The sequence below is a fragment of the Chiloscyllium punctatum genome, chromosome 1 (assembly GCF_047496795.1).
Source record: "Chiloscyllium punctatum isolate Juve2018m chromosome 1, sChiPun1.3, whole genome shotgun sequence".
NCBI classification, from domain to species: Eukaryota; Metazoa; Chordata; class Chondrichthyes; order Orectolobiformes; family Hemiscylliidae; genus Chiloscyllium; species Chiloscyllium punctatum.
In genome coordinates, this window is record NC_092739.1 from 114,761,902 (window position 1) to 114,780,419 (window position 18,518).

Sequence of the window (18,518 nt, forward strand, 5' to 3'; positions counted from 1 at the left end):
GGGGACCTAGAGTCAGGGGATGTAGAGTCAGTGTGGATAGAGCTTCGAAACACTAAGGGTAAAAAGACCCTCATGGGAGTCATCTACAGGCCCCCAAACAGTAGTCTGGCTGTCGGATGTAAGTTGAATCAGGAGCTGAAATTGGCTTGTCGCAAAGATGTTACTACAGTTGTTATGGGGGATTTTAACATGCAGGTAGACTGGGAGAATCAGGATGGTATCGGGCCTCAAGAAAGAGACTTTGTGGAGTGCCTCAGAGATGGATTTTTAGAGCAGCTGGTGCTGGAGCCGACCAGGGATAAGGCGATTCTGGATCTGGTATTGTGTAACGAACCAGAATTGGTCAGTGACCTCGAAGTGAAGGAGCCATTGGGAAGTAGTGACCATAATACAATAAGCTTCAATCTGCAATTTGAGAGGGAGTGGGTACAATCAGAAGTGACAATATTTCAGTTGAATAAAGGGAAATATGGAGCTATGAGGGAGCAACTGGCCAAAGTTCAATGGTGCAATACCTTAACAGGGAAGACTGTGGAGGAACAATGGCGGATATTTCTGTGTATAATGCAGAAGTTGCAGGATCAGTTCATTCCTAAAAGGAAGAAAGATCCCAGGAGGAGACATGGGCGGTCGTGGCTGATGAGGGAAGTAAAGAAACATATAAAGTTAAAAGAGAAAAAGTATAACATAGCAAAGATAAGTGGGAAAACTGAGGACTGGGAAGCTTTTAAAGAGCAACAGAGGATTACTAAGAAGGAAATACGCAGAGGAAAAATGAGGTACGAAGGTAAACTGGCCAAGAATATAAAGGAGGATAGTAAAAGCTTTTTTAGGTATGTCCAAGGCAAACAAATGGTTAGGACAAAAATTGGGCCCTTGAAGACAGAAACAGGGGAATATATTACTGGGAACAAAGAAATGGCAGAGGAATTAAATGGGTACTTCAGATCTGTGTTCACTGGGGAAGACACAAGCAATCTCCCTGAGGTAACAGTGGCTGAAGGACCTGAACTTAAGGGATTTTATATTTGCCAGGATTTGGTGTTGGAGAGACTGTTGGGTCTGAAGGTTGATAAGTCTCCGGGACCTGATGGCCTGCATCCCAGTGTACTGAAGGAGGTGGCTCGGGAAATCGTGGATGCGCTGGTGATTATTTTCCAGAGTTCAATAGAATCGGGGTCGGTTCCTGAGGATTGGAGGGCGGCTAATGTTGTGCCACTTTTTAAGAAGGGTGGGCGGGAGAAAGCAGGAAATTATAGACCAGTTAGTCTGACCTCAGTGGTGGGAAAGATGCTGGAGTCTATTATAAAGGATGAAATTACGGCACATCTGGATAATAGTAACAGGATAGGACAGAGTCAGCATGGATTTATGAAGGGGAAATCATGCTTGACTAATCTTCTTGAATTTTTTGAGGATGTAACTCGGAAGATGGACGAGGGAGATCCAGTGGATGTAGTGTACCTGGACTTTCAGAAAGCTTTTGATAAAGTCCCACACAAGAGGTTAGTGAGTAAAATTAGGGCGCATGGTATTGGGGGCAAAGTACTAGATTGGATAGAGAATTGGTTGGCTAATAGGAAACAAAGGGTAGTGATTAACGGCTCCATTTCGGAATGGCAGGCAGTGACCAGGGATCCGTGCTGGGACCGCAGCTTTTTACAATATATGTTAATGATATAGAAGATGGTATCAGCAATAACATTAGCAAATTTGCTGATGATACAAAGCTGGGTGGCAGGATGAAATGTGATGAGGATGTTAGGAGATTACAGGGTGACCTGGACAAGTTAGGTGAGTGGGCAGATGCATGGCAGATGCAGTTTAATGTAGATAAATGTCTGGTTATCCACTTTGGTGGCAAGAACAGGAAGGCAGATTACTACCTCAATGGTATCAAATTAGGTAAAGGGGCTGTTCAGAGAGATCTGGGTGTTCTTGTCCACCAGTCAATGAAGGCAAGCATGCAGGTACAGCAGGTCGTGAAGAAGGCTAATAGCATGCTGGCCTTCATAACAAGAGGAATTGAGTATAGAAGCAAAGAGGTGCTTCTGCAGCTGTACAGGGCCCTGGTGAGACCACACCTGGAGTACTGTGTACAGTTCTGGTCTCCAAATTTGAGGAAAGACATTCTGGCTATTGAGGGAATGCAGCGTAGGTTCACGAGGTCAATTCCTGGAATGGCAGGATTGCCTTACACTGAAAGACTGAAGCGACTGGGCTTGTATACCCTTGAGTTTAGAAGACTGAGAGGGGATCTGATTGAAACGTATAGGATTATGAAAGGATTGGACACTCTGGCAGGAGGAAACATATTTCCGCTGATGGGTGAGTGCCGAACCAGAGGACACAACTTAAAAATACGGCGTAGACCATTTAGGACAGAGATGAGGAGAAACTACTTCACCCAGAGAGTGGTGGCTGTGTGGAATGCTCTGCCCCAGAGGGCAGTGGAGGCCCAGTCTCTGGATTCATTTAAGAAAGAATTGGATAGAGCTCTTAAAGATAGTGGAGTCGAGGGTTATGGAGATAAGGCTGGAACAGGATACTGATTGGGAATGATCAGCCATGATCATATTGAATGGCGGTGCAGGCTCGAAGGGCTGAATGGCCTACTCCTGCATCTATTGTCTATTGTCTATTGTCTATTATCTATGCCTGATGTGTGCCTTGTAGATGTTGGACTGGCTTTGGGGAGTCAGAAGGTGAGTTCTGCGCTGCAGTGTTCCTAGCCTCTGTGGTGCAAATGTTACTTCGACTTGTCACTTATTGGCCCAAGCCTAGGTTTTGTTCAGATCTTGTTGGATTTGGACATGGATTGGTTCAGTATCTGAGGAGTTGCGAATGGTGCAAAACATTGTGCAACCAATCGCAAACATTCCCATTTTTGATCTCATTATGGAGAGAAGGTCATTGCAGACGTAGTTGAAGATGGTTGGGTTGAGGACACTATCCTGAGGAATTCCTGCAGAGATGTCTTGGAACTCAGATGACTGACCTCCAGCAACCATCTAGGAGAAAGTGAGGACTGCAGGTGCTGGAGATCAGAGCTGAAAATGTGTTGCTGGAAAAGCGTAGCAGGTCAGGCAGCATCCAAGGAGCAGGAGAATCGATGTTTCGGGCATGAGCCCTTCTTCAGGAATGTTTGTTTAGTGTATGGATTCTTCTGTGGATGAAGAACAGTAGAGGTCCTTTGCAAGTCTGTGAGAGTGTTGTCCTGAGCTGGGGTAGGGCTAATTGCAGGGAATGAAGGTAGCAGCGCATGGCTGCAAGCGTGGAGCGGAGGATCCGGAGGGAGGTCTGTTGCTGAGGCTTCGGATTTGTTGTAGGTACTGGTTGTCCTGGTTGGGTCCAAATTTTGTTGGTCTGAACGTAGTCCGGAGTCCGTGTGGGGTCAGTCAGTTCCATAGGCAGGTGCTGAGGAAGGAGATGTGGCTGTGGTAGCGGGTTTGTATGAGAACGTGACTGAAGAGCTTCTGGGCAGAGGAGATGACCTGGGGTGTGCAGTGAGAGAGGGACTCACTGAAATCCTTGTAGAGGGAGGAAGAGAGCTTCTTCAAGGAAGGCATCCTTGTAAGAGGATTCACAGTAGGTTAAAATCTTCTAGGAGAAAGTAAGGACTGCAGATGCTGGAGATCAGAGCTGAAAATGTGTTGCTGGAAAAGCGCAGCAGGTCAGGCAGCATCCAAGGAGCAGGAGAATCGACGTTTCGGGCATGAGCTCATTCCTGAAGAAGGGCTCATGCCCGAAACGTCGATTCTCCTACTCCTTGGATGCTGCCTGACCTGCTGCGCTTTTCCAGCAACACATTTTCAGTTCCAGCAAATATCACCCATCTTCCAATGTGCCAGTTCTGACTCCACACACTGGAGAGTGTTCCCATTAATTCTCATTGAGTTTTGCTAGGACTCTTTGTTGTCACACTCGATCAAATGTGACCTTGATGTCAAAGTCTGTCACTCTGTCCTCACCTGGGGAATTCAGCTGTTTTGTCCATGTTTGAGCCAAGACATAAATGAAGCCAGGAGCTAAGTGGCCTTTGCAGAACCCAAAATGTGCGTCAGTGAGCAGGTTATTGCAAAGTAAATGCTGCTTAATAGTGTTGTTAATGTCATGTTCCATCACTTTATTGATTGACAGTAGAGAGGGGCAGTAATTGACTGTGTTGGATTTGTCTTGCTTTTTGTATACAGGATATACCTGGGAAATGTTTTGCATGGTAGGGTAGATGCCAGCACTGTAGCTGCACAGAAACAAACTCGGAATCACAAATCCTCAGTGTTATTGTCGAAATGTTGTCAGGGCCCAAAGCCTTTGCATTATCCAACGCCTCCAACCATTTCTTGATATATGTGGAGTGAATCAAATTGGCTGAAAGGTGGTTACTGTAATGCTAGGGACCACTGGAGGGTGCAGAGATGGCTCATCCACTCAGCTCCTCTTGCTGAAGATGGTTGTGAATGCTTCAACCTTATTTTTTGCACTGATATGCTTTTACATCATTGAGGATGGAGAACGTATGCTCCAGTGAGTATATGTTCTATTATTGATGTCTGAATGGAATGCAGAAAGGATGTTACAGCTGGCTATGACATCTACGACAGGAGATAATTACCCTGAATAAAAAGCAATTCATTTAACTGAAAGGAAGTTCTTCTGTTAGGAGGTGGGAAATCTATGGAATTCTCTACCTTAGAAGGTGTTGGAAGTTCATTCATTAAGCAAGTTCAAGACAGATTGATAGATTTTGAATTACATCAGGGGTGTGAAGATAGTGTGGGAATATTGAAGTAGATGATCAGTCACAATGTAGAGTGGTGAACCAGAGTGAAAGGGCAATGGCTTACTTTTGCTTCAATTGCTGTGTTTCTTTTTGCCAGAAACAAAAACAACTTGGGTGTTTTTTTTTTAACAGCTAGATCATCCAGGCAGTGTCAGGGACACCTCAGAACAAGTGACAAGAGTTTATCATCAATTAAAGATGTATTATTGAAAATTATTTATTTTCAGTTTCAAATATATAACACTAAATTTAAGATAAAATGTAATATGAAATTAGATTTAAAAACAAATCTATTCCCTGGACTGACTACGATAACAACAACCACAGAAAATCAGTCTTATGAAGTTTTTTTTATATTTAGAATCAGGGAATGGTTACAGCTTGGGCAATTCATATTATTTAATCTAATCTTGATTCAGTAATAAAGCTTTTGCCTCATTGTCAGAAGTTGTAGCTGCAGGACTTGTGGAACAACATGATTAACTTCAGTCTTGATGGTGCCTTTTAAAGTGTAAGTTATGAAGTAAAATTTGCTGTGTTAGGAGATGTAACGATTGGTGACTAAATGATTGGTCAAAGAGAAAGTTGTAAGAAACATCACAAAAAAGGAAACAAAAGTAGAGAAGCAGAAAGGTCTAGGGAGGGAATTCCAGAATGTAAACCTGGGAAACTGAAGGCATAGGCATAAATTCTGAGGCAGGGAAAATCTGGCATCCGAAGATTGCTAAGATCTGAGTTGTAGGGCTAGAGGAGGCTACAATATGGGGAGAGGCTGTGATATATTTGTAAATGAGGGTGGGAATTTTTAAAGTCAAGGCATTGCTGGACTAGCAGTCAATGTAGATTGGCAACCATGGATACATTAGGTGAGCACCATTGTGTCAGAGTTAGGATAATGATGCTGAGTTTGAATGATTTCAAGTTTATTTCAGATGATTGATAGGTGACCATTAGAGGAACATTACAATAGACAAGTTTAGAGGAAATAAAGGATGGTTGAAGAAGTCAAGGAGTATAGAAGTTTTTCCTGCTGTCCAGATCCACATCTATCTGTCAACCACCATTACATAGGAATATGTATAATGGACAACATAGAAGCTTATCATGCAGCCCTGCTAGTCTTTGCTGGTGTATGTGCTCCACAATCCTCCATGCATCCTACTCATGTAACCCCACCAGCAGAAGCTTCTGTTATGCTACCACAAGAACACAGGTACCAAGACAAATTGAGAAGAGGGATTTATTGGAGGTTTCACTGATGGGAATTTCCCGTAGGACAAGTCCCAGAACATTAGTGGCATCACTACCCATAAGAGGAAAGTGAAGGATTTTACAGTGCAATTCAATAATTCAAATATGCTGATGATTCCCATTGGAAAGTATCAGTCAGCATGAGGAAATACTTGAAGCACAGATGGAATTGGCACAGGAACTAAACTAAGTGGGAGCAGTTTTGTGGTAGGATTGCTCCAAATATATTCGAGTTTGGTAATTCAAAAGCCAAGAGGAGGATCTGGGTTGGATCACACCTAAAACTGGGCCAGCTCTTCTGCTATTTGTCGCAATTGAATATTTTATGGATTGTTGGAAGATATCTGAGGACACACTCATTGTAAACAGTTTATGTTTGGCTCATTACTATTTGTGCACATTTTACACAATTGCTTGCTACAGTTCCCTCTATTACACAGGTTTCTGTGCTTCAAAGGTACTTAACTGGGACTTAAAGGTACTTTGGGAGATGCTGAGACTGTGAAGGCATTCTATAATTGTTAGTTCTTTTGTTCTTTAATATCTATACTTTTACTGAGCAGATATGGTTAATCATTTTTAAGATAGTTGCTATCAATACTATATTTGCATTCAGAATCTACTGTCTCCGGTATGTCGGGTTTATTTACTCGGAAAGCAGATTTTTTTTTCATTTTTTCAATATTCAGAAGAGAAGTCTCCTCTTTCTGTTAACTGAAAAGTTCATAGTTGAAATCAATTTACCTAGTGTTGCTTAGTTCCTAATAACTGTTGGTTCAAAGTACAAACTGCCAAAAAGTTGGCATGAGTTGGGGGCAATCCTTCTCAGTGCTATGAAAATGAGAAAATTCACATGGCTTCAATAAAAGACTGAATTTGGGATAACATTGGAGCAGAGATTTTAATCTGACTCATACCAAATAAGAGTGTTTAATTTTGGAATGACCAAATTTCATTTAATCGTAATTTAAAACTTCCTCCTATTAGTGGGAACACTTATTTAGAAAAGGCAGAAATATTATATAAAGTAGAATTAAGTAATTCTATTCAATTTGTTTTCTGGGAGACTCCAGTTTATTGAGACCAAGACCTTGAAAATAATGTTTAGCGAAATTTTCCCAAAATAATGTAGAACTTGAAAATCTAATCTGCATTTTTCTTTTTTAGTGGCAATATAAGTGGTAGAATGTCCTCATGTCTCTACGAATGTCTGCGTGAAGCTGGACTCGAGCAGTATTACACTCACTTCACAGCAATGGGTTTTCTGAAATCGCAAGATCTAGTTAAGCTGACCATGAATGATTACTCTGTGCTGGGAATGCATAGCATGCGTGATCAAAAGCGTTTATTCCAACTCATTCAAATTATAAAAGCTGTACAAAATGAGGACCACGATGCCAGTGCAAGTACTGACTGTTCCCAGCCAGACTCACTTAATGTCTTTGTGGAGAGAACTAAACCTGGCCCTCGGCGTCAGTTGAACTTTGAGTACATACCTAATCATAAAAGGGACAATATCAGTCAGGTTTCTGAAACCAGTAGCTATCCTCCACTATCATCTGAAAATAATCTTCAGGATACTCCTTCAGGATTGTCGAAACCTTCTTCACCAGTTGACCAGCTACCTGTCAAGTTATGTCTAAAGGATATGCACTCTCTTCCTGAGAAGGAAGCTGATTGCTCAACAATCCAAAATACAAAAATGATTTTGCATGTTTCAGGATATAATTATGGACTACCACATGCTGTCTTGAGGTATTGTAATGACAGTTTCAAGATTGACCGTGCATTAGTTTGTAGTTTTAGAATTTTTGCAAAACTCTGAGTATTAATGTGATCACAATATTAAGAGACAGTGGGTCAATGCATGATTTTTATTTTGTGGGAAATTGGTTGAATTTAGGAATGGATGTAATTGACATCTGCTATTGGTATTGCATAAGACTAGTTTATATATCAAAAATAATCTCTCAGTTCTTGAATATTGATGATCTCCTAGTGTCTTGATATCCAGTGAGATGAGATAAATATTTTTGTTCATAGAACTTTTGTAGACTATTCCTTATGTGTTAACTATATTTCCATCGATGTCAGAAAACATATTATTGAGTTTCTCTGGGGAAGCAGAAGGTTTCTGGATTCTATTGGGCCACAGGGCCAATGCAGTTACCAGATTTCTCATCTGTTGATCTGCTGCAATATTTCTGTTGCTGTACAGTGGCTAAAGCCATTTTATGTTATTAGAACACTTATTATTTTGGATAGTTGATTTGGTCCATCGCAGGATATGACAAAAGGACCTTCAAATGTGTCAATATTTTCATGCAATTGCCTGTTTCCAAAAGGCTTGGGACACAAAGCCTTGCGTTCATAGTGCAGGGTTGGGTAGTCAGCCCTTCACATCTGTACTGTCATCTTAAAAGATTCGCTGTACTTGTTGCATAGCCCAGTGAAACTTTCTCCTTCAAATATTTCTCCAATTTCCTTCTAAAAGTCATTGTTGAATCTGGTTCTACCATCCTTCAGGTTGTGTATTCCAGCTCATCAGAAGTCATTAAAGTCATAGAGATGTACAGCATGGAACCAGACCCTTTGGTCCAACCTGTCCACGCCAACCAGATATCCCAACCTAATCTAGTCCTACCTGCCAAAGAAAACAAAATTTTTGGTTTTTTTTCTTGTTTTGCCTTTTGCGTTATTTACTCTCAGAAGCCTTTGTAATATTAGACACCGGTTTTAAATCTCCCCTTAACTTTCTCTGCTTTAATATGGACAGTCCCAGCTTCTCTAGTCATTGGTCCTGGAACTTCAGTTATGTACAATCTTGTAAGTTTTATAAACACCCTCTTGAGTGTCTTTATATCCTTTATAAAAAATTGTACTCTGAATTGGCCACAATAGTCTAGTAGGGACTTAACTAGTATTTTGTAAAAGTTTAGAATAATTTATTTTAGGTCCTATCCTTCTATTAATAAAACCAAAGATGCTTTTTGAACGGCCTCCTCAATGGTATACCTCCTTTTCAAATTGCTTATTTATATGTGCATCTCGTTTGCTGTCACCCCTTAAAATTATAGCATTTATTTTGTATTTTCCCCCATAACCATTTTTCTATCTGATGTGTATCTACATATTTCAGATACTTCAGAAGTCAAATGCTGCTCTCCTTGCTGTTTATTGCATTTATGAGTTTTGTTCATAGAAGCTTACAAATTAGGAGCCGTCAGTATTCCATTTGGTTATTGAGATCATGGCTGATTTGATTGTGGTCTCAATTCCACATTCTTGTCTAACCTCTACAATTTTGGGATTATCTTCTCAATCAAGAATCTAACTCAATCTTAAAAATATTCAATATTCAATTCAAGGCTCATTTGGTCTGCCTTCTGCAAATTTTGAAATGATGCCTTGTGTGCACTAATATGTATATCACAAAGTGACATTTTGAATGTCAACCTAAGGGGGAGTACTGTATCCTTCCTTGCAATCAGAAAAACAAGTGAATACTACAGTTTTTCTGTTTGCTAATTTTGTATCCTCAGTAGCGTGATATGCTCTTGTTGGATGTGGGAGTTTACGGAGAGTTTACATGTTACTCAGGATTATATCTGCAATAAATGCCGTTGGTTGCAAATCCGATTAAATGGAATGGTTTGAGTGACATTTACAGGCAATGAAGAATTTCAAGAGCAAGGGGGTGTGATGGATGGCAGTTATAGGAAGGGAGAAAAGTCGCAGATACAGTCACATAGATGGGTTAACTCAAGAATGGTTAGGCAGGTAGTGCAGGAGTCTTCTGTGGCTATCCCCATTTCAAACAAGTATGCTGTTTTGGAAAATGTGGGGGGTTACGGATTATCAGGGGAATGTAGCACGAACAGCCAAGTTTCTGGTATTGAGACTGGCTCTAATGCAATGAGGGGTACGTCAGGTTCCAAGAGATCAATTGTGTTAGGGAACTCTGTAGTCCGAGGCACAGACAGACGTTTCTGTGGCCAACAATGAAAAATTAGAATGGTGTGTTGCTTTCCTGGTGCCAGGATCAAGGATGTCTCCGAGAGGGTGCAGAATGTACTCAAGGGTGAGAGGGGCCAGCAGGAGGTCATTGTACACATTGGAAATAACGACATAGGAAGGGTAAAGATTGAGATTCTGAAGGGAGAATACAGAGAGTTAGGCAGGAAATTAAAAAGGAGGTCCTCAAGAGTAGTAATATCTGGATTACTCCTGGTGCTACGAGCTAGTGCAGGTAGCATCAGGAGGCTAGAGCAGATGAATGCATGGCTGAGGAGCTGCTGTATGGGAGAAGGATTCACATTTTTGGATCATTGGAATCTCTTTTGGGGTAGAAGTGACCTGTACAAGAAGGACAGATTACACCTCAATTGGAAGAGGACTAATATACTGGCAGGGAGATTTGTTAGAGTTGCTCAGGATTATTTAAACTGGTAAGGTGTGGGGGGTGGGACCCAGGGATATAGTGAGGAAAGAGATCAATCTGAGACTGGTACAGTTGAGAAAAGAAGTGAGTCAAACAATCAGGGCAGGCAGGGACAAGGTAGGACTAATAAATTAAACTGCATTTATTTCAATGCAAGGAGCCTAACAGGGAAGGCAGATGAACTCAGGGCATGGTTTGGAACATGGGACTGTGATATCATAGCAATTACAGAAACATGGCTCAGGGATGGACAGGACTGACAGCTTAAGGTTCCAGGATACAAATGCTACAGGAAGGACAGAAAGGGATGCAAGAGAGGAGGGGGAGTGGCATTTTTGATCAGGGATAGCATTACAGATGTACTGAGGGAGGATATTCCCAGAAATATATCCAGGGAGGTTATTTGGGTGGAACTGAAAACTAAGAAAAGGACGATCACCTTATTGGGATTGTATTATAGACCTCCTAATAGTCAGAGGGAAATTGAGAAACAAATTTGTAAGGAGATTTCAGTTATCTGGAAGAATAATAGGGTGGTTATGGTAGGGGATTTTAACTTTCCAAACACAGACTGGGACTGCTATCGTGTTAAGGGTTTAGATGGAGAGGAATTTGTTAAGTATATACAAGAAAACTTTCTACTTCAGTATGTGGATGTACCCACAAGAGAAGGTGTAAAACTTGACCTACTCTTGGGAAATAAGGCAACGCAGGTGACTAAGTTGTCAGTGGGGAAGCACTTTGGGGCCAGCAACCACAATTTACTAGGTTTAACATAGATAGACCAGATCTAAAAGTTGAAGTTCTAAATTGGAGAAGGGCCACTTTTGAAGGTATTAGGTAAGAACTTTCAACAGCTGATTAGGGGAAGATGTTCTCAAGTAAAGGGATGGTTGGTCAATTGGAAGCCTTCAGAAATGAGATAATGAGCATGCAGCAACAGTATATTCCTGTCAGGGTGAAAGGAAAGGCTGGTAGGTATACAGAATGCTGGATGACTAGAGAAATTGAGGGTCAAGAGTGTGTTGCTGGGAAAACACAGCAGATCAAGCAGCATCTGAGGAGCAGGAGAATTGACATTTCGGGCATAACCCCTTCATCAGGAATGAGGCTTGTGGGCTGGGGCTGAGAGATAAATGGGAGGGGAGTGGGGTGTGGGGAAGGTAGCTAAGAAGGCGATAGGTGGATGAAGGTGAGGGAGAAGGTGTTGGGTCAGAGGGGGGAGTAATGGACAGGTCTGGAGGTGGTGCTGAGTTGGAGGCTTGGGACTGGAGATAATGTTGGGGGAGTGGAATTGAGGAAGCTGTTGAAATCCACATTTATCCTGTGTGGTTGTCGGGTCCCAAGGCAGAATATGAGGCATTTTTCCTCCAGTTTGGCAGTGGAGAAGGCCCAGACCTGCATGTCCTTGACAGAGTGGGAGGGTGAGTTGAAGTGTTCAGCCACGGGGTGGTGGGGTTGGTGCGTGCAGGTGTCCCAGAGATGTTCTCTGAAATGATCTGCAATAAGGCATCCTGTCTCCCTGATGCAGAGGAAACCACATTGAGTGCAACGAATGTAGTCGATGACATTGATCGAGGTACAGGAGAATTTCTGATGGATGTGGAAGGATCCTGAAGCACCCTTGGATGGAGGTGAGGGGAGTGTTGTGGGCGCAGATTTTGTGCTTGCTGCGATGGTGGGGAAAGGTGCCAAGAGTGGGGTATGGACTGAGGCATGGACCTGATGAGGGAGTCTCTGAGGGAATGGTCTCTGTAGAATGCTGATTGGGTAGGGAGGGAAATATATCTTTGGTGGGGTCCATTTGAAGGCTGCGGAAGTGGCGGAGGATGATGTGATGTATGCGAAGGTTGGTGGTGTGGAAGGTGAGGACCAAGGGGGTTCTATCCTTCTTGCATTGGGAGGGGTGTGGTTTGGTTAAGAAAAAGAAGGAAACATATGTCAGGTATTGACAGGATAGATCAAGTCAATCTTAAGACTATAAAGGATGGCAAAAAGGGGACATGAGATAGCTGTGTCAAATAGAATTAAGAAGAATCCAAAGAGTTTTTACAAATATATTAAGGACAAAAGGGTAACTAGGGAGAGAATAGGGCCCCTCAGAGATCAGTAAGGTGGCCTTCGTGTGGATCCACAGGGAATGTGAGAGATACTTAACGATCAGTGTTTACTGTGGAAAAGGACATGTAAGATATAGAATGTAGAGAAATAGATGGTGACATCTTGAAAAATGTCTATATTACAGAGGAGGAAGTGCTGGATGTCTTGAAACGCATGTAAGTAGTTAAATCCCCAGGACCTGATCAGGTGTACCCTAGAATTCTGTGGGAAGCTAGGGAAGTGATCGCTGGTCCTCTTGCTGAGATATTTGTATCAATGATGGTCACAGATGAGGTGCTGGAAGCCTGGAGGTTCGCTAACGTGGTGCCACTATTTAAGAAATGTGGCAAGGAAAAGCCAAGGAACTATAGACCAGTCAGCCTGATGTTGATGGTGGGTAAGTTGTTGGAGGGAACCCTGAGGGACAGGATGTATAAGTATATGGAAAGGCAAAGACTGATTAGAGGTAAAAACAAAGACTGCAGATGCTGGAAACCAGATTCTGGATTAGTGGTGCTGGAAGAGCACAGCAGTTCAGGCAGCATCCAAGTAGCTTCGAAATTGACGTTTCAGGCAAAAGCCCTTCCGAAACGTTGATTTCGAAGCTACTTGGATGCTGCCTGAACTGCTGTGCTCTTCCAGCACCACTAATCCAAAGACTGATTAGGTTTAGTCAACATGGCTTTGTGCATGGCAAATCATGTCTCACAAACTTGATTGAGTTTTTTGAGGAAGTAACAAAGAGGATTGATGAGGACAGAGCGATAGATGTGATCTATATGGACTTCAGTAAGGTGTTCAACAAGGTTCCCCATGGGAGACTGGTTAGAAAGGTTAGATATCATGGAATACAGGGAGAACTAGCCATTTGGATACAGAACTGGCTCAAAGGTAGAAGCCAGAGGGTGGTGTTGAAGGGTTGTTTTTCAGACTGGAAGCCTGTGACTAGTGGAGTGCCACAAGGATTGGTGCTGTTTCTGAAGATCTCTACCCTCGGGAGGGGTCTCTCGGTTCCGCGATTGGTCAAATAATCAATAGGAATGCGGTCTGCTTCAGCCAGATTTCAGTTTATCGTGAACCTGGCACATTTGTCCAGCAACACAGAGGTTAAAAGCTTCTGTGTTCCTTGGAGAAAGTGCGCAATTCCACTTAGAACAAAGGCAATTTTTATTTGTTTTTTTTTAAGAAATCGTGTAAAATGCAATAAAATGACATAATGGACAGCAGGTTAACCCATGATATTTTTTGGAAAACAAAGTTGCTTACTCCATATTTATCTCTTCCCATCTGCATTTAAAGGTTAACTGGGATGGTTAGTAATGTCCTATCTAGCTTAGTTAATTCCATACTGTGAAGGCCCCATTGTCTGCTTTATCTTTTGATCCAGTTAGCTCAGCAAGACAGAAATGCAGCTTTGAGCAGGGTGAGAAACCATTTTAAACACTGTTAATTTGCAGCATGAAGCCATTTTATTATGTTACTTTGTATTAAGAAGCCATTTTGTGATTACTAAAAGCATGCATAAATTGGTTGCTCCTGACAACAACCTAATTCCAGATTTTAGATCCTCAGGTCCACTACTTTTCGTCATTTATATAAACTCATCAGAGGCCCATTGATTATTCTCACTCATGATTTTTCCTCTTTGCCATTGCTATTTTTACCTAAACTGATTCTATATTGTAAGTCTATCACTACTCACCATGACAATAATACCATCATTTATTAACGATGCTATCCCACCTCCTTTTATTTTGTTCTATTTTTCTGGAACATCGAAGACCCTTGAATATTAACTTCCCAGTCTTGCTCACCCTGTAACTACATCTCTGAAATATCTATCAAGTGATATTCAATTATTTCTATTTGTGCAGTGAACTCATGAATACAGAACTGGTCAAAGGTAGAAGACAGAGGGTAGTGGTGGAGGGTTGTTCTTCAGACTGGAGACCTGTGACCAGTGGAGTGCCACAAGGATCAGTGCTATGTCCACTACTTTTCGTCATTTACATAAATGATTTGAATGTCAACATAAGAGGTATAGTAAGTTTGCAGATGACACCAAAATTGGAGGTGTCGTGGACAGTGTAGAAAGTTACCTCTAATTACAACGGGATTTTGATCAGATGAGCCAATGGGCTGAGGAGTGGCAAATGGAATTTAATTTAGATAAATGCGAAGTGCTGCATTTTCGGAAAGCAAATCTTAGCAATACTTAATGGTAAGGTCCTGCAGAGTGTTGCTGAACAAAGGGACCTTGGAGTGCAGGTTCATAGCTCCTTGAAAGTAGAACTGCAGGTAGGTAGGATAGTAAAGAAGGTGTTTGGTATGCTTTCCTTTATTGGCCAGAGTATTGAGTACAGGCGTTGGAAGTTAAAGTTGCCGCTATACAGGACATTGGTTAGGCCACTGTTGGAATATTGCGTGCAATTCTGGTCTCCTTCCTATCGGAAAGATGATGTTCAGAAAAGATTTACATGGATGTTGCCAGAGTCGAAGGATTTGAGCTATAGGGAAAGGATGAATAGTCTGTTTTCCCTGGAGCATCGGAGGGTGAGGGGTGACCTTATAGAGGTTTATAGAATCATGAGGGGCATGGATAGGGTAAATAGACAAGGTCTTTTCCTTGGGTTGGGAGAGTCCAGAACTAGAGGGCTTAGGTTTAGGGTGAGAAAGAAAAGATATAAAAGAGACCTAAGGGGCAACTCTTTCATGCAGAGGGTGGTGTGTGTATGGAATGGGCTGCCAGAGGAAGTGGTGGAGGCTAGTACAATTGCAACATTCAAAATGCACCTGGATGGGTACATGAACAGGAAGGGTTTGGAGGGATATGGGCTGGGTGCTGGCAGGTGGAACTAGATTGGGTTGGGATATCTGGTTGGCATGTCCGAGTCGGACTGAAGGGTTTATTTCCATGGTGTACATCTCTGACTGTACTGCTAGTGCAACTCTCATTCAGTTTGCATCCATTTTGCTAATATGTGTTATCTGGTACTTTGTTAAATGCTTTTGGAACTGCTTATGTATATTAAATGCACTGTCTACATCAATTCTTCACCTCACTTACTTCAGTAAAAAAAAGTCTCAGTCGAACCAGTCAAACATGGTTTACCTTTCACATGTTGCTAGCTCTCATTCATTAAATGTTTTTCCAAATTACAATTCATTTTGTCTAGGTTTATAATGAAACCTGACTATCTAAATCCAGGCTCCATGTACTTGAGCGTTAATGTTGGGAGCAAGTACACGTCTGTTTAGCCAGCTTGCCCCGTTGTAATGGAATTAGAATTAGATTTTATTTATAGGACTGCATAAATACAGTGAAAAGTGTACTAAGTGGCCGTTCTCTGGCACCACCTTGGTGACAAAATCAGAATTAAATAAAAAACATCAGAAATCAAAGTTAAGAAAAACATCCAGATCTTTGTCTCCATAAAAGTGTTTGGAATCACTGATGCAGGCACCCAGGCCTAACCATACCTGAAATCTCGATCAATCTGCGACCATCAATCGCCGGATGGAGCTGTGTTCTTGTTGCAAATGACGCTGCTGCCATCTCCAATCGCAGGGAGGAGCCACATTCGCCACCTCCGAATGCTGGGAGGCTGCTGCCAATCCAACCATGGCCCACTCTCTCTGCTGATGCCATGCTGCCACTGTCTTGCATTGCCAAGAGGAGCCTTGGAAGAACCGTGTCAGCTGCTGCATCCGATCATTGGGAGAAGTTGCATCTGTTGCCATCTCCCACTGCCACCTCAGACCGCTGGGATGATGCTGCAATTCTGTACATGGCCAGCTCTCTCTCTGTGCCGATGCTGCCAATTAACCCATCACAAAATGCTTTAAAGAAAAGAAAATGAATAAAAAAAGAAAGAAAACAAAAATATAAGTGCAAAGGAGAGAAAAAGACTAGAGCAGACGAGCTCCAGGCTCAGGAGACCGCCTGCAGTCCTGCTACTCCACTGAGATCTTGGGTATATATTGGGCAATACCCCTTAATTTGTATAAAACTGGTTTTGGTCCATCTCCAGAAGACACCCAGACACATCGCCATAGCTCTAATTGGAGGCCAGTGATTCTGTGCCACACCACTGCCAGTATTGCAGGAGGCCTGTGTGGAAGAGAAACCTTGCATGCAGTAAATCCAGCTAAATCTTCTCAGGGAGGGAGGAGGAGGACGTGATATACAAGGTAGGAGGATGATGATAAAATGAAGGTATGAAGAACTGTGGGGGAAGCTTCTGATTAAGGTCCAACTGTCTGTTTTCTTGAATGTGGATAGTCTGCAAGACTTTGCACATTGTTTCTCAAAGATCCCCACTGTTGATATTAGCTGATTGGTCAGAAGTTCTGGGATTTATCCTGTCTTAAATGCAGACAGAGAAAAAGTATACATTTACTGTTGCAGCCGTGTCCTTAAGTGTCATTGAGATCCATAGCATAGAAAAAGGCATGCCAGTCAAAAACCGCTATTCTCATCCCATTTTCCATCACTTGGCCCATATCCTTGTATGGCTGGGCATCACAAGACTACATCTAAATGCTTCTTAAATGTTATGAGGATTTCTGTCGGCACCACCCTTACAGCCAGTGAATTCTACATTCCCACTACCCTCTGTGAAAATGTTTTTTCTCACATCTCTTCTAAACATCTGCATCTTACCTTTAAATCTATGCCCCCGCCCTAACTGGGTCACTGATCCCTCTATCAAGGGGAAAGGTTTCTTTCTATTTACCCTATCTTTGCCCAAAGTTCATTACAGGTTGCTTTTTGAAGTCTAGTTGAGAAAGGTGTGAGCAGGTAGGGAAAGAGTTAAGTTTAGGGTTGCTTGACAAAGGCTCAGCAAGCATGACTTGACCAGATAAGAACTTGCAGTAAACAACGAGGTGCTGGAGGCCAGGGTAGTGGTTTAATGACATGGAGAACATCTGTTGTGTAATGCCAGTTAATGAGCTGAAGAACATGTATAAATTCAGATGGCTTCATCTTTACTGTTGATGCTGCTGATTGTAATGGTCACCCAGTCAATGGAGATGTTGCCTTATTTGAATGCTGCTCCCTGTAAGTGACTGTATAATTCCTTAAGAATCTGCTGTTCGAGAGAAGACCAAGAACTTGCATCTTTGTGTACATGGGCGATTGCTCTCTCTCTCCAGGGCTTGAAGTAAAGATGAAGAAGGTAGAGCCATACTGTGTCTGAGTGTTTGCTTTGACTGACGTGGAAACGGGACGACATAATCACAATTATAATGGAGCTGGTGGATCATTTTGTTTCTAGAATTATTATTTTTTTCTACACATTTTTATTCCTAGGCCTGTGAACCCTGGGAAAGAACAGGCATGGATTGAGGTTGAAAAAATCCACGTTTGTGTTCGAAAGCGACCTCTGGGAGTACGAGAAGTGCGACGTGGAGAAATTGATGTTGCAAAAGTGGAAGAAAATAGATCTGTCCTTATTCATGAGAAAAAAGAAGCGGTTGATTTGAAGCAGTATGTCCAACAAGTAGGAATTCTTATTTTTATTTATTAATTCCTTCAATTTTAAATGTTGACTGATGAATATTCATTGGTAATGAAATTGTATCAGTTTGCTAGGAAAAAAGATAAATATCCTGATTATAAAAAGAATGATAATATGAAGGCTACATGAGTTAGGTTTGAATGATAAGCTATCTGAATTGCAACATGTGTTCTGTCTTGATCCTCACAGGTATACTTTGGAATGTGTTCTGTCAGATCATCACAGGTATACTTTGGAATGTGTTCTGTCATGATCCTCACAGGTATACTTTGGAATATGAACAGTTGCACACCACTTTAAATACTTGTGTATTTCTGCTATACTGTTTCTCATCTACCTGTGTATTGCATACAGTATTCTCTCCATACCCGCGGAGGATACATTCCAAGACCTACTGTGGAAGCCTGAAACTGTAGATAGC

The 18,518-nt window shown here is 41.9% G+C and overlaps 1 protein-coding gene across 2 annotated transcripts in view; it reads left to right on the forward strand.

Moving 5' to 3' along the window:
* LOC140478981 (kinesin-like protein KIF24) overlaps positions 1-18,518 on the forward strand; it is a 126,421-nt gene that overhangs the window by 11,815 nt on the left and 96,088 nt on the right. The window contains exons 2-3 of one of the 2 annotated variants that reach the window (XM_072572706.1): positions 7,202-7,789; positions 17,890-18,079. In XM_072572706.1, the coding sequence (XP_072428807.1) occupies positions 7,202-7,789; positions 17,890-18,079 (778 nt within the window). The remainder of the gene's footprint in view (positions 1-7,201; positions 7,790-17,889; positions 18,080-18,518) is intronic. The other variant, XM_072572714.1, reaches the window with a different exon arrangement.